The sequence below is a fragment of the Triturus cristatus genome, chromosome 10 (genome assembly GCF_964204655.1).
Source record: "Triturus cristatus chromosome 10, aTriCri1.1, whole genome shotgun sequence".
Lineage (NCBI taxonomy): Eukaryota > Metazoa > Chordata > Amphibia > Caudata > Salamandridae > Triturus > Triturus cristatus.
In genome coordinates this window covers 1,136,235,790-1,136,254,176 of record NC_140593.1, presented here as the reverse complement: position 1 = coordinate 1,136,254,176, position 18,387 = coordinate 1,136,235,790, and the positions used below count along the sequence as shown (strand labels likewise).

The 18,387-nt window shown below is 41.9% G+C and overlaps 1 protein-coding gene across 2 annotated transcripts in view; it reads right to left on the bottom strand.

The window, feature by feature from the left end:
• GRID2IP (Grid2 interacting protein) overlaps positions 1-18,387 on the bottom strand; it is a 305,642-nt gene that overhangs the window by 28,814 nt on the left and 258,441 nt on the right. For both annotated transcript variants that reach the window (XM_085629441.1, XM_085629442.1), the window contains 2 exons: positions 13,707-13,862; positions 5,354-5,440 (listed from right to left, as the gene is read on the bottom strand). In XM_085629441.1, coding sequence (XP_085485567.1) covers positions 5,354-5,440; positions 13,707-13,862 — 243 coding nt within the window. The remainder of the gene's footprint in view (positions 1-5,353; positions 5,441-13,706; positions 13,863-18,387) is intronic.

Below are 18,387 nucleotides of genomic sequence, written 5' to 3'. Positions count from 1 at the left end.
GCTTTTTTGTGTTTGCAAATGGGCCGTTTGTGAACACAAAAATGCTTGATACATGTGGCCCTTAATGTGTCAAAACTTGTGCTAACACTGAATATGTGACTGCAAGATAAAACAAAAACAACCCTTAAAGCCTGCTTTTCAGCCAAAATTTCCCCCTTACTGTACTTCTACAGACAATTTGGGAGGTGTGGCAGGCAACATAGTGGGTGTTATTTGAGGGGTGAAGCAGCGTATGAGGGAGAGAGCTCGAAAGCACATTTATTCTTATGGAGTGTAAATGATAAAGATAAAAGCAGTTCCTTAAAGGTGAGCAGTGTTAGGATACAAGTTTGCCAACCAAAGGGATCATAAAGAGTTTATGCTCCGAGGGGTGAGAAAAACACAAGAACAGGAAGACAAGCTGTCAAATAAGAAGCAAACAAATGAGAGTGACAATAAAGCCAACCCAAGGTAAGCAATGGGCAGGCTCTTAGCCCACTGTAAGCTTACAATAGATCTTTCACAAGCAGACAGTTTGCCATGTCTGGTAGGCTCAAACTAAACATCTGCAATTTCTCAGCTGCTAGATAACATTGAGAGGTAATCTCTGATTGGAAGGATGTTCAAGATAAAACCTGGGAACCAAAACAGCCTCATTGATTATAAGAAAAAAATTATTTCTTTACATCGTGCATAACAAAATAGTTTTATCTATACTACCAGACATCATATCTATTATCACTGTTGACCATTTATTTATTGTCAAAGAGCCCCTGAAGAAGTAGGTGAGTCCAAGCAGGCCAAGCACTGGTTCAAAATATTTCAAGCGGAACTTTCTGTGTGATAAAACAAAATATTTTTTCACTCGGGCATGGTGGGGTGTCTCGTATGGTACATTGCTTTCTCCTGCATCTATCTAACATCCATGTAAAGCCCCTCCATGATGCCGGACACGAACAGGCCATGAATTTTCAATCTTACACCTACAATATGGAGCTTCTCTTTTAGTTGTCAGTAAATATTAGACTCTGCCAGATATACCCAAATCTTCAATTAAATAAAACGCTGGATGTGAGAAAATGGACTCAGCCTAAACACAGATGAAATCCAAGCTCATGATTGTCAAATTAAAATCAAGTAAATATCTTCGGGTCCCCATTAGTATTTTGTCCTGTGTATCCATAACAATGAAATTACCTTTACTTAATCTTGTGTCCTTCCCTTTTGTTATGCCTGCCTTCCTTTCATCTCATCTCCCTGAGCCTATGCTTTACCATAATGATGATAGTTTCCTTAAATTACATTGGATTTCCTTAATACTACTTTACTGAATTAAGTTAGGTGTATTTATTACCTAAAATACTAAATTGCCTTAGTCTAACTCTACACCTACTCACAGCTTTGCACTAAATTACATTGATCAAATTTAAGTTTTTTATAATTAATTAATACTAATAATAGTAATTTGTGCATCTGTTTAATTCAATTAATAAACTGTTTTATAATCCTAATGATAACCGTCACCTTGCACTTACCTAAATTCCAGTCATTTGAAATTAGTGTACATTGAAACTAAACAATTACCGTAATCCCAAATTAAATTAAAATACTTATGGGCCTAATTCGACCTCACATGCTAATTTTTCACTGCATTTATTTATAATGTTCTTGTCTTAAATTATTTGAATACTATTTTAATCATATACCTAACTCTGTATGTTAAGTAATTAATTTAAATTATATATGTCTTCCAGTTTTTCGGTTTTACAGATTTTTACAGGTAAACTCAGACAGAAAACAATGTGTTTCCTGTCTGTATTGTGTTTCCTGTCTGTAGTTATTTTTAAAAGCGGAAACATACTTAAAATGGTGCTTCATGTGAGAGACTCTCCATGCAGTCTTTCATGATTTCCAGGCAATTGCTGAGCAGATAGACAGCGTGGGGAGTTAAAAAACATATATTTGTATTATAACGCTAATATGTACCTGTGAGTGTAGTGTTTTGTTATACGTAGCTGCGTAATTTACTGAACCCTGATAGGCATCCATTTATGAGTGCACGTACAAGAGTTGAATAAACATGGAAATATACCATTTTACAGCTCCATTTATTATCGGAACACTAAATGAATATGGTTAAATGCCAGTAAGATGGCCAAAAGATAAAGATGGATAAATACCAATGAAAATGTTAAAAAAATAAATACCATCAAACCGGAAACCCTAATTATATATTATTCAATTAATAGTTAACTTATCCTAACCCTTAAATAATGTTACTTAACTATGTTTTCAATTAGTTACAGTATTGGTAACTGTAATGCTAAATTAAACAATACCACATTGATATAAATTATTTAAAATATTTATCCTAATGCTAAATATTCATAAAATCGCCTTAATTGTAATTTGCCTAATCCTTTGGCTAAAGTGATGGTGTAACTCAGTAAAAGGAGATGAAGCAAATGAACTATTGAAATAGTGGCGGGAACATAAATGTCAGATGAAACAAACAGGATGAAGTAAAGGTCAGACATTGCATTCTTCCACCAGAATATTTATACTTTGTAAGTGTAAAGCGCAATCATAAGGCAACCTGTAGCCTGGCATAATTGTGTCTCTTTCTTTCATTTACACTGAGTTGGTTCAAGCAAAAATATCTTGCAAAGATGGACGATTGTGATCGAAAGATATTCATATGAAAAGATGGCAAAAATGGGCATCTCATGCACTATTGCAAGAGTCTTGATTTTCACAGAGACTTGTGAAATTGCCCACTCATGTAACGTGTAAAACCCATACATCTTGTGGAAATTCTCAGTGCCACGTGAGCAAAAAACCTACGCAATTATGTCAACTCTTAATTATCACATAGTAAAAGGTCAAACCTCTTCATGCTATTTTAACAGCTAAGTCACCATGAAAGAGAAGACCAAAGGCACCATCTGGTCCAGTAACTACTTAGATCTAGACTCATCTGGTCAAGGAGATCCCTAGTCATGGAATCTGCTCAGGGTATTGAGAAAGATCTTCCTTTCCTTTATGAATATCATCAGGCAACCATGGCCCACGTCCTAGTGGAGTCCAAATCAACTACTGCTTCTCCCTTCACGTGGGAGCCTTGCTAAAAATTCCAAATCCGAATTCAAAAGACACAAAATGTAGCTGCTAGAACTGTGGCTCAAACACACAAATAGGTCCACATAACTCTTGCACTTAGAAAGCTGAGCTTGCTCCCAGTCGCATCCAGTATCAACTTTAAACTTCTGACTGGATTCACACGCGGATTCACAGTAAAGCCCTATCCAACCTCTGTTACAACTAGGGTCAGGGTCAGCCCTTGTTTCAGCCAACACTCCATTTATGTACCAAATGTTAACAGAAGGATTGTGGGAGAAAAAAATCCATTCTCTGAGCCACAAAAGATGGAACTCTCTCCCTCTTAGAGCAAAGAAACTTTACAGTGTTCAATACATTAGTGAAACCCATCTCCTTCAGTCTCTTTTCCAATAACCACATTGTTTATTGTTTGTCATTTTGCTTAGTGCTTAATACACCAGTGTTTGAACACTCTATAAATGTATTTATGAACAAATTAATAATACAAATGTGCCATAATTACTTGTGCCAAAGGGTTTTTATGCATTTTTACTGTGGACTAAACAGGCGTAGAATTTTAGAGCTCTGTGGTCAAGCACCATTACCCAGAGCCATTTATTCCTACAGGTGAATGGCTATGTGTTCCTTTACAAACCCTCTAAAATGTCACGTCTTTGCCGTGAAAACCCTACATATGATTCCATGAAAAACCTAAACCCTTGAACTAGCCAGTGTAAAAGGTGAAAGGTTATTTAGCTAAGTATCACACCCTCGTGCCAGCCACCTATAGAAGTGGGGAGATATAAATCCCAGTACGAAACCTGACAAGTCAAAGTTTCAAATTGCCTAACCGAGTGAGTGTTTCAGTCCTCTAGCTACAATGTTCGATATTGCTGACCCACCCCATGGAATCTTATCCAAAGAGGTCAAAGGTATTTTCTCCCACCATCAACCCCCTTTGCCAACCAGGGTTGACCAAACAACGGAGGTGTCCAAAACTAGTGGTGACGGTTCTATATCCCTATAACAGCCCTGATGGCCCCCAAAGCAAGTAGCTTTTAGGGGGTGGTTTCCATACCCCTGTACTAACTTCCCAAACCACAGACTTCTACAGGTGAAGGTTTTATATTCCTGAAACAGTCCCTAAGCAATGCACTCTTAGAGGTGAAGGTTTTCCATTTCTGTATATACACCCCATAAGTATACAATCCTACAGGTGCATATTTGTATGTCCCTGTAACAGCCCCTGAAACATTCAGTTCCAGAGGGGAAGGTTTCCATAATCACATACTCATTTTTGTTTTAGCAGTGAAGGCTTCCATATCTCTCTTCTGGCACCTAAGCCAAACAGTTATATAGGTAAATGCTTTATATCCATGTAATAACCCTCAAGTTATTCAGTCCGGGAGGTCATGGTTTCTATATCCCTGTACCAGCCCCAGAGACATGCAGTCCTAGAGGTGATGGTTTCTATTTTCCTATACGCAGTTGTAGTAGTAGAGTTTCTGCACTACTTTACTAACTACTAAAGCATAACATTTTAGAGGTGAAGACTTTATATTCCTGTACCCACTGATAAGCTGCGCAGTCCTAGATGTGATGGTTCTATATCCCTTTACCAGTCCCCTGAAATATCCAGTAATAAAGGTAAAGGTGTCTGTTTTCTACAAACTTTCTGTACCACTGGTCGTACAGATGAAGGATTTATATTTATATTCCTGTTCACCCCAAGCCAGATAATCCTAAAGGTGATGAATCTATATTCGTGTAACAACCCTCTGAAACATCAAGTACTAAAGTTAAAAGGTATCTGTGTTGTTGTACAAACTTTCTGGACCACGAAGTCCTAAAGGTAGAAGGTTTTATATCTGTCCCAACTCCTAAGCCATGCAGGCCTAGATGTGAAGGTTTTCATATCCTTGTACCAATGCCATCAGGCTTGCTGTAGTAATGTTTAGAGTTCCATATAACTATACCATTCCCTGAATTATTCAGTTATAGAGATGAATGTTCCGCTTGCTTGGGATCAAGTCACTGAGCTATGCATTGCTCGAGAAGAGGTCCCTCTATGTCATGCATTCCTAGAAGTGAAGGTTCCACATATCTCCATCAACCACCTGAGACATGCATTTCTAGACACAGGAATCCCTATGGGCCATTGTCTGCTTTATATGAGAATCAATTATGAGACAAAAAACACAGGTAAACCGGAATCTGTGACGAGTACAGGTCGCATTCAACAGTGATAGAAACTGGCCACCTGGGGTGGTCTTACCTCCGTCAGGAAATTGATCTTGAACCCTGTCGTCTTGTTGGTCTTCGGTTGCCCATTATTCAAGTAGTTCCCCATGGCCAGAACAAACTGAGGAGAAAGACAAAGTTGTCGCTCAGAGTCACAAATCCTATTTGCCGTTCAATATTTCTGGAATAGCTCAGGCTCTTGAAGGTTATCAGAGTGGTTTCAGGTGTCCCTGAGCAGAACGTGTTATTCAAGAACAAGAATTAGGTACAAGGACAGCACTGTGTGGCGATGATTTAGTAATGCAGCAACAGGTTGCATGGCAGGCCAGAACTAAGATAAACAGGTTGACATTCCTGTGAAGAAACAGTAGTGGTACAGATGAGGTTCTACATGTTAACACTGAAGTGTCTGGAAGAGCAGCATGTGTGTGTGGGGGTGTGCAGAATATGAATATGATGCGCTGTGGCAGGCAGCACCTAGGGTGCATCAGAAGAGTTATGTGCAAGTGAGGTCCCAATACTGGACAGTTGCTGCAAGTCATGTGTAGGCGAATATGACATTTTGTCCTTGTCTCAGTACTAGAATATCTGGTGCTGGTAAGGCTTCTAACATCAACTTGCATGATGCACTCTTGGGAAATAAGATGCAGTAACCTGTGACAGTGGGCTACCCAGCAACAGGCCTGGTTCTGCAACATGGTAGGCTGACACATCATCCTTAGGCAGAAGTTAAGAGGGGAGCTGTTTGACATGAACCAGCCTAGCTCCAGACAGTATGTCCATCCTGCATGTGACTCTGCTTAGTTTCCCAGATGTCACACTTGTGCACCACATACTGGCAGGTTGCAGAGTGATGGTTAGTAAGGGAAGGCTGAAGGCCTTGTAGACCAATTGCCTCTTTCTCTCTAAGATTCAAGCTTACACTGGTTATTTTCTCTTGGACAGCAAATCCACAGGTTCCAGCACTGAAGTTACTGTTGGTGCATTTAGGAACTATGTCATCTATCATGTGACTGACTGCACATAGTGTCAAAATGTAAGGGAGTTACCCTGATACTTGGAAAAGGGATGGGTATATCTGTAGAAACAACAAGGTTCCCTTTTCCCTGATTTTGAACAAGAAAAACTGATGCTGTACCCAAACTAGCAGACCAGATACAAGAAATCCGTGATCAACGCTACGATTACTAAATTTCCAGGTTGCTAAATTACAAAACATAAATATCAAAAACACAGTGTTTAGAAAAGCTGTATAAAAACAATATGAAATAAGAATGCTCAGTAAAAATCAATATTTATAAAAAAAAAAAATTGACACAATTATCACAAATGATTTACTATACTGCATTATTTGCGCATAACTAATCGTACGCAAATCGTACAGGTGGGATAATCCATTTTCATTTTCAAAGGCGCCAACATATGCAGGATCAAGATGACCCTATTATTAAAGCCGTACTATATATTTTTTATATACTGTCTATAGAATCAAATACAGCGCCGATTTTGTCAAGGAGAACGACATTTCAGCAGCACGGGCCTTTAGAAATTAAGAAACATAGACCATACAGGTGGGTTCATAAATACCAGACCCTTGTTTGTCCACCTTGGATATAGTATCACTGAAGAATCATAGGAATTGACTCAAGTCTTATACCCCAGTTTCTAAAATCAACTAGAGTGTCCTCAAGACGTAGAAAGATGACATATGGGAGATTCATCCCCTCTGATAGTCCTACAAAACGACCGAGGTCACAGTATTATTACTAAAAGTATGCTGAAGTCATGTTTACCCTCATTGGTCTGGAGGGATCTGTCCATTTTTTAGGCAGTTTACTGCATGGTGCGGTTACCTTAACATCTTTTTTTTTTTTAAACTAGCAGCAATAATCATATGGTATAAATTACCATGGATTAGCTTTTTAAGGATAAGTTTCTGAGTTGCTAAAATGTGGATTTGAAGTTTGTAAAAAAAGGAATGCTTCTTGTTTCTAAGAACTATTGTCCGGAAGAAGGTGACGAAACACCTTAACACCGAAACGCCGCGTTGACAGTTTGTTCTTTATAAACAATGTATTTTATCAAAATGTTGAAATATTGATGAATGTTTTTAAATTTATGCACAAATAATGCAGTATAGTAAATCATTTGTGATAATTGTGTCAAAATGTTTTTTTTATAAATATTGATTTTTACTGAGCATTCTTTTTTCATATTTTTTTTATATTGCTTTTCTTAACACTGTGTTTTTGATATTTATGTCTTATAATTTAGCAACCAGGAAATTTAGTAATCGTAGCTTTGATCACGGATTTGTTGTATCTGGTCTGCTAGTTTGAGTACAGCATCAGTTTTTCTTGTTCAAATTCGGGGAAAAGGGAATCTTGTTGTGACTCTACATAGTGTCACTAAGCAGATTGGGAGATGCCTGTGAGCATCTCGGTCATACACCTGCCAATTTACACCCTACGCTCCAAGACTTGTAAAGGAACACATTTGAAGAAGACGGGCTCATCTTTGAACTATGCCACTAAGATGTGCTCAAATGCACCTTCAAGGTGTTCCAGACACTTCCATTTTACTCCAGTGGAAATCTATAATTACAATAAACAACAGTTGTGTGAATGGGAGTCTCTAAATATGTTTCGGAGGAAAGGTTGGGAATTTGGCTTAGAAATTACACTAAGCTGTCCAACTTCCTTTGTGACATGAAATAAAATTGTGTAACTGCCTGATTAACACCTGGATGTTGGTCGTGCGTCATGGTGTAGTACTTTTCCATCAATATCGTTCTTAGACTTTTTTTCTAGCCATGGATCTTTCAATTAACAGTTAGTTAATATTCACCTGCCGGCTGTAATTTGGCTAACTAGGTGTCACATTTTTGTAAGTTAGCGCTATGTTTTAGCTACTACACAGAGTTAATGTGTAAATTTCTTTGTTCACACATTAGCTGTCGGAACACCGATCTGCCACGTGCAGCACTAAAGGTTGGACGGCAGATTGGGGGTGGGAGCGGGAGGGCACTGTTCAACCTTATTCATATACCACAACAACAAAGATGGTGTTTGGGGGGGTTTAAGTTTGTTGCGCTGCACTGGGAAAGCAATGAGTGGCTCTCAATGATGGAACAATACAAAGGTGCAGGTCAGGAGCAAGGTGCATGCATTGGGATTATTTCACAAGGTTATGGGTGGGAATTATACAGCCGTACAGTAACAGATACATTGTGCATATGAGACGAGCTCAGCCTTTCCAAGGTGCATTGACGTGTACCCTTGCCCTGAGTGCCCTACTGTACATTTGTCTGTTTCCCTAATGCTGTTTTTTTGTCAAAGGCTAACACGGATCATGCATGCACCATGACAAAGACCTGTCTAACGTATTGCTGTCTTGTTGGACTGAGAGGGGCACCCAAAGAGCTAACCTCATAGTCATTGACGGCTCGTGTAGGGCGTTTTACCGGGGCGGTGACGTGGCGCAGAGGAGGGGCAGGGTGGGGGGTTGCAAAATGTGGCATACGGCGAGTTCAGGTAAGTTACGAAAAAAATTATTAAAACGGCCGTTTGCCGCATTTTGCAACCCCCCACCCTGCCCCTCCTCTGCGCCACGTCACCGCCCCAGTAAAACGCCCTACACGGGCCGTCACTGCTCATAGTGGTGAAAGACTACTGCCTCCGCCAGGAGATAAGCAGAACAAGAGCGGTGGTTGCAGAATACCATGTGGTGATCAGTATTACTGATCAGGTCCTTTTTACCCTGTGTCACTGGGGTGAGGCCTACAGGCTCACTCCCCTTTTTCAAAGTTCTGCTGCTGTTGATTAACTGACCTCTGGCCTACATCAGGTAAATGTGTGCTAATGCATAGCGCAGGGGTAGTGACTCTTTGCTGGATGTATGTGTGCCTCGGAAAAGTACAGAACAGGGATAGAGCAGTATGGTGTGATTCAAGTGTGAATAATACATGTACCAAGTGTATGTATGCCTGAGAGGAATACATTACATGAGACATGTAATGCTGTTCAGTGCGTGTGCTGGGACCGCATGTGTTGAGTGTATGTGTGCTTGTGTGAAGTACAATAAATGAAAGGTGAAGAGTTGTGCAGTGCTCACATAGCATGTGTGTGTGCTGGCAGTAGATGTGTTTTGAAATAACAGCCTGGTTACAATTAGAAAAGCTTCAGTGCTAAACCATGCATGCAGAATTAGTGTTTATGTACTGAATGCACGTGTACATGAGGGTACAATGCATTGATGTATTAGTGCTGAGCAGAAAATGTGTTATGAATGTACACGGAGTGAGTGTGCCTGCAATGGTACAGTGTATGGAGGACCTTGGTTTCCATTTTGGGACACCCAGGCATGGCCGGAGAAGACATAAGACATGTGGAGAAGAGGGATCCTCCCAGACAGATTAGTGTTTTGCTGCATTCATGTGAGCTGGGTAAGGACACACTGAAGAAAAGGAACAGACTTCCTTTACGTCTCAATAGACTGCTCTTTGAGTCAGTGATAGATCACCAGGAGGGAGCCTGGACACATCTCCGAAAGGGAGCTGGGGCTGATAAGAGAATTATAAAGAGTAGGACTTGGAATGTGGGATTAACCCTTTGATGTGCATGTCACTGTGCCATCCAGGTGTAAACCCTGGTCACTCCCATGAATTGTGTTGGGGACAAACAGCTTCGGAGTCGTGCATGCTGTGACAGACCTACATCATGAAGGAAGATAAAAAGGAGAAGTGCCCACTTCTAAAGAAGCAGAACCCCAACATTAAACTTCAAAGACCCAGACCCTAAATTACTTTTGGTGCCTGGAAAAGGCCTACAAGAAGTGTCCAAAAACTTGTCATCTGCCAAGCATCCAGATGCGCGGTGTGAGGAGGCGAAGCTTGGCAAGACTTCTGTCTGACAAGGACTAAGGTCCAAGGCCTGCTAGTCTCCCTGCTGGATGAGGGGGCATTACCGAAGGACACCAACACCACCTGCCCTGGAGCACCATCGCCTGCCTGCTCACCAAGACCAGTGTGTCTTCCGAGGAAGAGGAGAGCTTAGAAGCGAGGTCCAGAGGGGTATGGCACCATAGACACTTTTGACTGAAACTCCAACGATCAAACATGATCTCTTGAGTGTGGCCCAATTGTTTGCATTCCCTGATGCGGCCACCAGTGAATGGGGAATAACACAGATTACACGAAGGAGGATGGGACAATAATTTGCTTGACAACTACTAGATCACAGCCTCAAGGGTGATTGTGTTGTATTCCTTTGCATGTGTGAAGTTAGAAATTAAATACTACCTTCTCTTATAAAATTATTTGGCTGGACATTGGTTTATTGTTCGTGCTGTCTGCACTTTGAGTTATGATTTGTGATCACTGATCTGTCTGTACATACCCCCCTCCTTTGAGGGAATCTTGACTGCTCAACCACAGCTACCACTGAGAGTTAGCTGCAGAAGATTTACTTGGTCCAGTAGGTCGGGCCAAGGGACATCAGGAGTAAAAGGCCGCAACCACCATGGTTGTGCCCAGTAGCCCCTGCAAGCCCCATGGCCCACTGAAAGGGGTTCTGACAACCCTAATGCTTCACGATTTAAAAAAAAAAGAAAATATTTAGTAAATCAAAACAAAGAACACGTTCCTTGAAATACATTGGCTGAAAGGTTACAGATTTTAGCAACTGTTCCGTAGAAGAGCCACTAATTTCATCCAGTGCGTCAAAATTTCCCCTTGAGGACAAAGGTTTAGTGATCCATGTTCCAGATGTTCTGTTCTGCTACATTTTTTCTTTTCCTCTTAAAGTTTCTATAGTTGTAACTTTTATACCTTGTGGCCTCTGAACAGAGATAACCCATGCGACTGTTCCAAGTTGCCACCAGGAAGGCATTGATTCTGCCTGATTGAAAAGCACTTACAGCCACCCTCATATCATCTTCATAGGTAGTAGCCCACCATAACAAATGAGTGACCACCTGGTTCATGGCTGTATTGACCAGAAATAGCGAGAGTGAAGCCTGTCCGTGTGTAAATCCACTGAGACCACCTCTAAACTTAAGCTTTTACTAGACACTGTATGTATGAGGGTGTATGTACCAAATGGAGTTGCCGCTTCCTTCGGTCTCCTTATATTTTGGATTAGGTTACCATGGTCCCTCTAGGGCTCAGGAAGGTCGCATGTGTTTCTTGTGCCCTGTCTCTAAATATTGCCCTGGGTAGAGGCTATTGTGCAGCATTCCTCCTTGCCATCTCAGGGTTGGAATCAACATCCAGCTCTGGCTAAAATTGGTCTGCTGTGCCACTCTGTGAAAAAGTAAGCATATCTACCTTTTCCATCCATTAGGCCACTGAAAAATTTTCATACCCAGAATGTACTTCAAAGTTGAGCTTGTGCCCAGTTCCTGAAAATCAGGATATATTCTGGCCCCTTTTGGACAGTAATTTCTGAAACTACTGTACACATTTTGCCCTGCAAACTTGTGTGCTGGTGCTACTCGGGTTGTAGATGTTCTGCCCATGAACTGAATGCCTGCGGCTGACACTGCATGAAGAGGCAGAAGCATACAAGTGCTAGGAGTCGATCAGATGACAAGTACTTTCTTCCTGTTTTTACCAGAGACCATGGATGCTACTTGAGTGTGGGACAAGTGACGGTGAAGGATTGTAGCTGTCCTTAAAATTATTGTTAATATATACATGCAGAAGAGAATTCCCTGAACAATGTTCCTTCCTGGATGGATTGCTCAGTCCCTACACAAACACAAATAACCTGTTGTTCTATCCCCAGGAAGCTCTTTCTTCTTCGCCAATTTTCTTCCATACTCCCACCTAATGCTGGTCCAGCTGGACATGGGCCTGGGGTCGATCCCCAGCCTTTTAATGAGCTCTGATGTTATTTGTAGTTTCCTAGATGCTTCCTGGATCTCTGCAGTGAGACCACTTGACCCCCTTTTGGTTTCTTCATGTTACTTTTATCCCTGAAGCCCTACAGCCTGTCCAAGAAGCAGCTGAAAGCCCATAGGGGCCTACTGGCAAAAAGTTGGTCGGGTTGGTGATCTCTAACTTTGCCTCGTAACACAGGCCACCGAATCTACAGAGGACCCTTATTCAGCCCAAGACAAATGAGTACCTGTGAGATATCGGAGACCCAGGGAACCCTCATCACATTCTGCAGGGGTGCCCTGTCATTTTGCATTATGCCATTGTTAAGTGTGTGCTCCTGCTCTGCCCTGGCCAAAATAGGTCCTCTGGTAGAGGGTGCATCAGGGAGCTCCTGACTTTGTGCCGTGAGATTCTGTGACTTGGATCAAGAGTGGACAAGTACTAGGGACCTGTTATGCAGCAAGATGGACATGAAATTAACCACCTTGCTGACTGATTAACTTTTGGTAATTTTTTTATTTTTTATTTATTACATTTATTTGGACAGTTTGCTAAAGTACAACTTTTACCTATGAAGATATCAGTATGGTGAGTGATATAGAAACACATCTGGGATAGACATATTTAAATCCAACCTATTCTTAACAAGAACTCAATAAGAGAACGTTGCAAGGCAGGACACCTGGTGCAGCAGATACTGACAGAGGCAAATGAAGTTAAAGAAGTCTGCAGCAGCCATCTTGTGGGTGTTCGGATCAGCCACTGTCTATGTTTAGCGCTAAATGCCTCCAGGTGGTTAATGTCTGAACATATGTATATAACCACTGCCAATAACTCTAACTCATTACAACTTATTTACTCTAGATCTTACCTTTTGGAGCACCAGCCCACACCACACCAGCCCACACATCTTCTGACTGAATGACAACCTTCCCTGTGATATTACTATATGATCACGCCTAAAGCCATACACCATGTTTTTAAATCACACCCTTCTCCAGTTCACATCAATTGCTCCTGTGACAGCCCTACCCTCTTACCTTATCTTCAGACCACACTTGCTGCAAAGAAACCACCAACACACCACACCTTCTCACCTATCACAATGCCTGCCATTAACACCACAACAGTCACAAAAAGAACAGCTGACCACATCTCTCTCAAACATACTGTATACCAGAAGAATACTCCTACCATGAGTCCCATAGATAAAACATCACCCAGCACATCAAACGTCTTTGCACTGCACCACAGAACCTAACACTAGACCACTCTTCCTTCAATATTCCATGCTCACTATTGCTAAATGATACCTCCTGTCATAGGTCACACCTCCTAATATTAGCCTTCTTCCCTTGCACAGAAAACACCTCTTTCTAAATTAGTGCCCTTCCAATTGGACTATGCATCATTCTTACTTGCTCTTCCTAAATGAAGAATAAAGGTTATTTGGAGAGGTGGGGGAGAGAGAGTGTGTGTGTGTGTGTTTACTGACAGCTTTTCTCACCTCTAGAATTTTTGCAATCTTGTTGCTGTTCTTTAGCTCTGTGGAGGCCTGGTGGATGCACTCATAACTAGTCTTGATCTCCTCCATCTTCTCCTGTAAGGTGGTCTTGAAGTAGAGGCTGCGTAACCTCATTTTATACTCTGGGACCGAAAGCATCTGAAAAATAGGAGAAAGGACATAAGCTGTTGCAGGGTTGACCAACTTAGGTCCAGAAAGGCTGGATTCATGCCACTTTGTCAGGATTTCTAATTAAATAAATTCACATGTGATTAATTAAAAATGGAACTCAATTAAAAAGACAGTGGATACCCCAGCTATGAAACATGGATCCGACCCTCCTGGATCCAGTTTGGATTCCCCTGAACTGTGAAACGTTAGCTCCTAATCCTTGCATCTCTCATAGCCCCTCAAACCACCAGCCGCACAGCGCCCACAAGCAAGCCTTGAACCAGTGGACCTTGCAATATAAATTGCAGCAGTGTCCAAACTCCAGATTCCAGCTAAACTTCTGTTAGGGAAAATACTTGTTCATGGGTATGCCTAGTTTTTTTTGCCTCGGGCCAGCAGCGGCCTTAAGGGAGAGGCTAACTTAAAACCCTCTAATGCTATTTCACAGGTGTATAACATGGATCCCGAAGGGTCACATCCATGCCAGATTGTCAGGATCTTTAACAAAAATATAACAAATGTATTTACAAACAAAATATTTACAAACTCATTTACATAGTCAGTGGTTAAGAACAAAAGTTACTTACCTGTAAACTGTGGTTCTCCAGTATTGTTGTCTTTCATAGATTCAAATGCTTGAATAATCCCCGTCATCGAAGTGGGAGTCCCACGGTACATAACATAGCAATGTAGTAATAACATAAGCCAATATAGGCATAAAAGAAAGTAAGACCATAGAGTTTTTATGGATAGACAACTTGTCACTTCTATAACATATTACTGTCATTATGTTTTAGTACAAATTCTAGCCAACCAGGCGTCCGCACCCTCTTAGAATGTTCTCCTCAGAGGCTCAGGCCCTCAGATTTTCATAGCACAAGAGTGATATAGAGTCAAGTAGAAAAAAGAGCCTCTGAGGGGAGGAGGGTGGGTCCCATGTGAATCTATGAAAGACACCAATACTGGAGAACCACAGTTTACAGGTAATTAACTTTTGTTCTTCTCCAGTATTGGGGTGTCTTTCATAGATTCACATGCTTGAATAAGAGTAGTGAGTAGTGATATCAGAACAATACAAGGTACATAAGAATCAAAGCAACCACAAAACCCAGTTCAAAAGACTATAGGTATATAAATATAAACATATATATATATATATTTATATATATAAAACAACAAAAGTACCTTGTATACAGGAGGAGGGAAGCATCAGAGGCTCACCTTGTTTAAAAAGATTATGAAGGACTGCCTGTCCCACAGCTGTGTCAGTGTTGTCAGCAGCATCCAGACGGTAGTGTCTTGTAAAGGTGTGTCTGCTGGACCATGTTGCAGCTCTGCAGATGTGTTGAAGAGGCACCCCAGCAAATAGCGCAGTGGAAGAAGAAACCTTCCGGGTAGAATGTGCTCGAACAGTTGCCGTAAGTGGTTTTCCAGCTTCTTGATGGCAAAAGGCAATTGCAGTAGATATCCAGCGTGCTATTGTTTGTTTGGTGACCGGATGACCCTTTCGCATCTGTCCGTAGGCCACAAAAAGTTGGTAATTTTTACGAATAGTAGCTGTTTTTTGAAGGTAAAATTTCAGACATCTCTTGACGTCTAAAGAATGAAGCATCATCTCTGCAGGAGTTTGAGGATTAGGGAAAAATGTTTTTAAAATAACTGGTTCATTGAGGTGGAAATCCAATGGCTCCTTGGGGATAAAGGCCGGATTGGTGCTGAGCAAGTCTTTGGTGAATTGAAGAAAAGGCAGTTTAGAAGTAAACGCCTGTAAGTCACTGACCCAGCGAGAGGAAGTAAGAGCCAGGAGTAGAGAAGTCTTCCAAGTAACGTATTTGAGATCGAGCTTATGGATCGGCTCAAACGGGGGTTTCATGAGCTGTGCCAATACAATGTTCAAATGCCAAGGTGGAGTTGGTCAACGAATTGGAGGAAACATTCGAAAAAGTCTCCTGAAAAATTGTTGAATTACTCTTGACGAGTAAAGCGAGTTGGAGCCATCTTGGCGGAATCGTGAGATTGCTGCTAGAAAAACTTTAAGGGTAGTGTACGAGAGGCCTGATTTTGCCAGGTGTAAAAAGAAAGGCAAGAGTTGTTCTGGCTTGGAATGGATAGGATGTACTTGAGCTTCATTGCACCATAGACAGAATCTTTTCCATTTGAGTTTATATGTTTTCACAGTTGAAGGTGCTCTAGCCTTAGCCAAGACCTCTCTACAGTCTAAAGGAATGTCCAAATTTACAAATTCATAGTGCTCAGGTTCCAAGTCGCTAAACGTAGAGATGCTGGATCGGGATGACAAATTTGGCCATGTTCCATGGTCAGAAGATTTGGAAGATGGCGTAGAATGATCGGGTCGCACTGAGACAGGAGCAGGAGTTCCGTGAACCAGATTTGTCGAGGCCACCGGGGGGCTATTAGAATAATGTGACAGGGTTCTTTCCTCATTTTTCGCAGAACTTTGGGGCCTAGAGGTATTGGTGGAAAAGCGTAGGCATATATTTTCGACCAGTTCATCACAAAGGCATTCCCGCATGACTTTGGTTGGGGAAGCCAACTTGCGTAGGACAGGCATTTGCGGTTCAGATGTGTTGCGAACAGATCCAGATTCGGGGAACCCCATAACCGAAAAATGTGATCCAGAGTGGGTTGATGTAATTCCCACTCGTGATTGGTTGTGGATGATCTGCTTAGGGAATCCGCAAGATTGATTGACGCTCTCGGAACATGCACTGCTGTGAGGACGATGTTTTGTTGAAACGCCCAATCCCAAATTTGTTGAGCCTAAAGGGACAGCAAGACGGACCTTGTGCCTCCCTGTTTGTTGATGTAGTGCATGCACGTTGTGTTGTCCGTTCGGATCAACACCGAGGCTCCTCGTATGATGCTGCAAAAAGCTTCAGAGCCAGAAAAATGGCCAGTAACTCCAGCAGGTTGATGTGCCATGTCTTTTGTTGAAAGATCCACTTGCCTTTTGCAGTTAGTCCTTGCAAGTGTGCGCCCCAACCCTCGAGAGATGCGTCTGTCGTGAGAGTGAAATTTGGAGTGTACATCAGGAATGGACGACCTGAAGAAACATTTTCTTCGAGAGTCCACCACAAAAGAGCTCTTTTTAGTCGAGGTGTGACCTTGACTATATCGCTGAAAGATGCCGAGACTTGAGCCCATTGTCTGTCCACTTCCTCCTGGATAGGTATCATTTTCAGGCGGCAGTGAGGGACTAGAGGAATGCAGGAGGACAACATTCCTAGGAAAGATTTCAACTGTCGGACAGAAACAGACTCTTTTAGACGGATGGAAGTTGCTAGATTGCGAAGGCGTAGAGGTCTTTCGTGCAACACTAAAGTTTTTGCTTGCTTGGTGTCTAGAATGGCTCCCAAGAACAGTCTGTTTTGAGCTGGGAGAAATTGAGACTTGTCCATGTTGAATGTGAGGCCCAGGGATTGGAAGAGGGACCTGCAGAAAAGAGTTTGTTTGGATGCCTGTTCGAACGACCTTGCCTTCAGCAGGCAGTCGTCTAAGTATGGAAAGATTTGCACTCCTTGTAGGCGAAGGTAAGCTGCCACCGGTGCAAGGACTTTTGTAAACACTCGGGGAGCGGAAGAAATTTTCTGTGCCTCGGCAGTATGGGAAGATGAAAATAAGCATCTTGAAGATCCAAAGTTGTCATATACTCTGCTTGGGATAGAAAAGGAAGTACTTCTTGCAGGGACAACATGCGCAAAGTTTGTTTTTTGATGTATTTGTTCAGGGCACGTAGGTCCAAGATGGGGCGCCATTCTCCCGACTTTTTCTGTATGAGGAAGAACCTTGAATAAAATCCCCTGCTCTTCTGTAGTTTTTGCACCACTTCGATCGCGCCCTTTCTTAATAATATTTTTTGTTGATTTAAAAGTTCCTTTAGGTGAGCAGGAGGGGGACCTTTTGATGGAGAATTGGGAGGAATATTTACAAATTCCAATGCGTGTCCCCTGCTCACAATATCCAGAACCCATTGATCGGTAGTAATTGGTGACCATTTGGAGTAGAAGTGGGCGATTCGACCTCCAACTCTTGAAAAAGCGGGAGGACTCTGGGACGGTGAATGGTGAAAGTCATTGTTTTTTGGAGGAATCCATTCCTCTGTAAGAGGATTTACCTCTGTATTGTCTGTAGGTCGAAGAATGCTGTTGTCTATACGATTGCTGATTCTGGGAGGAGTAGCGGTGTTGTCCTTGTCTGTATTGATTGGAGTTTCCTCGAAAGGAAGAAGAGGAGCCACGACCTCTTGCGCCTCGAAAAGGCTGCTTTTTAAATTGTAGTTCCGAGAGCACGGGCAGTGTCGGTGTCCTTTTTAATTGTTTGATGGGCATCGTCGATATGCTGGTCAAACAATGATTCACCGTCGTAAGGCATGTCCAGTATTTTTGTCTGTACCTCTTGACGGAAGGACGTGGCCTTTAGCCAGCCCTGACACCTGAGGACTGCTGCACCAGCCAAAAGACGGAAACCAGTGGAAGACACATCAATAGCACAA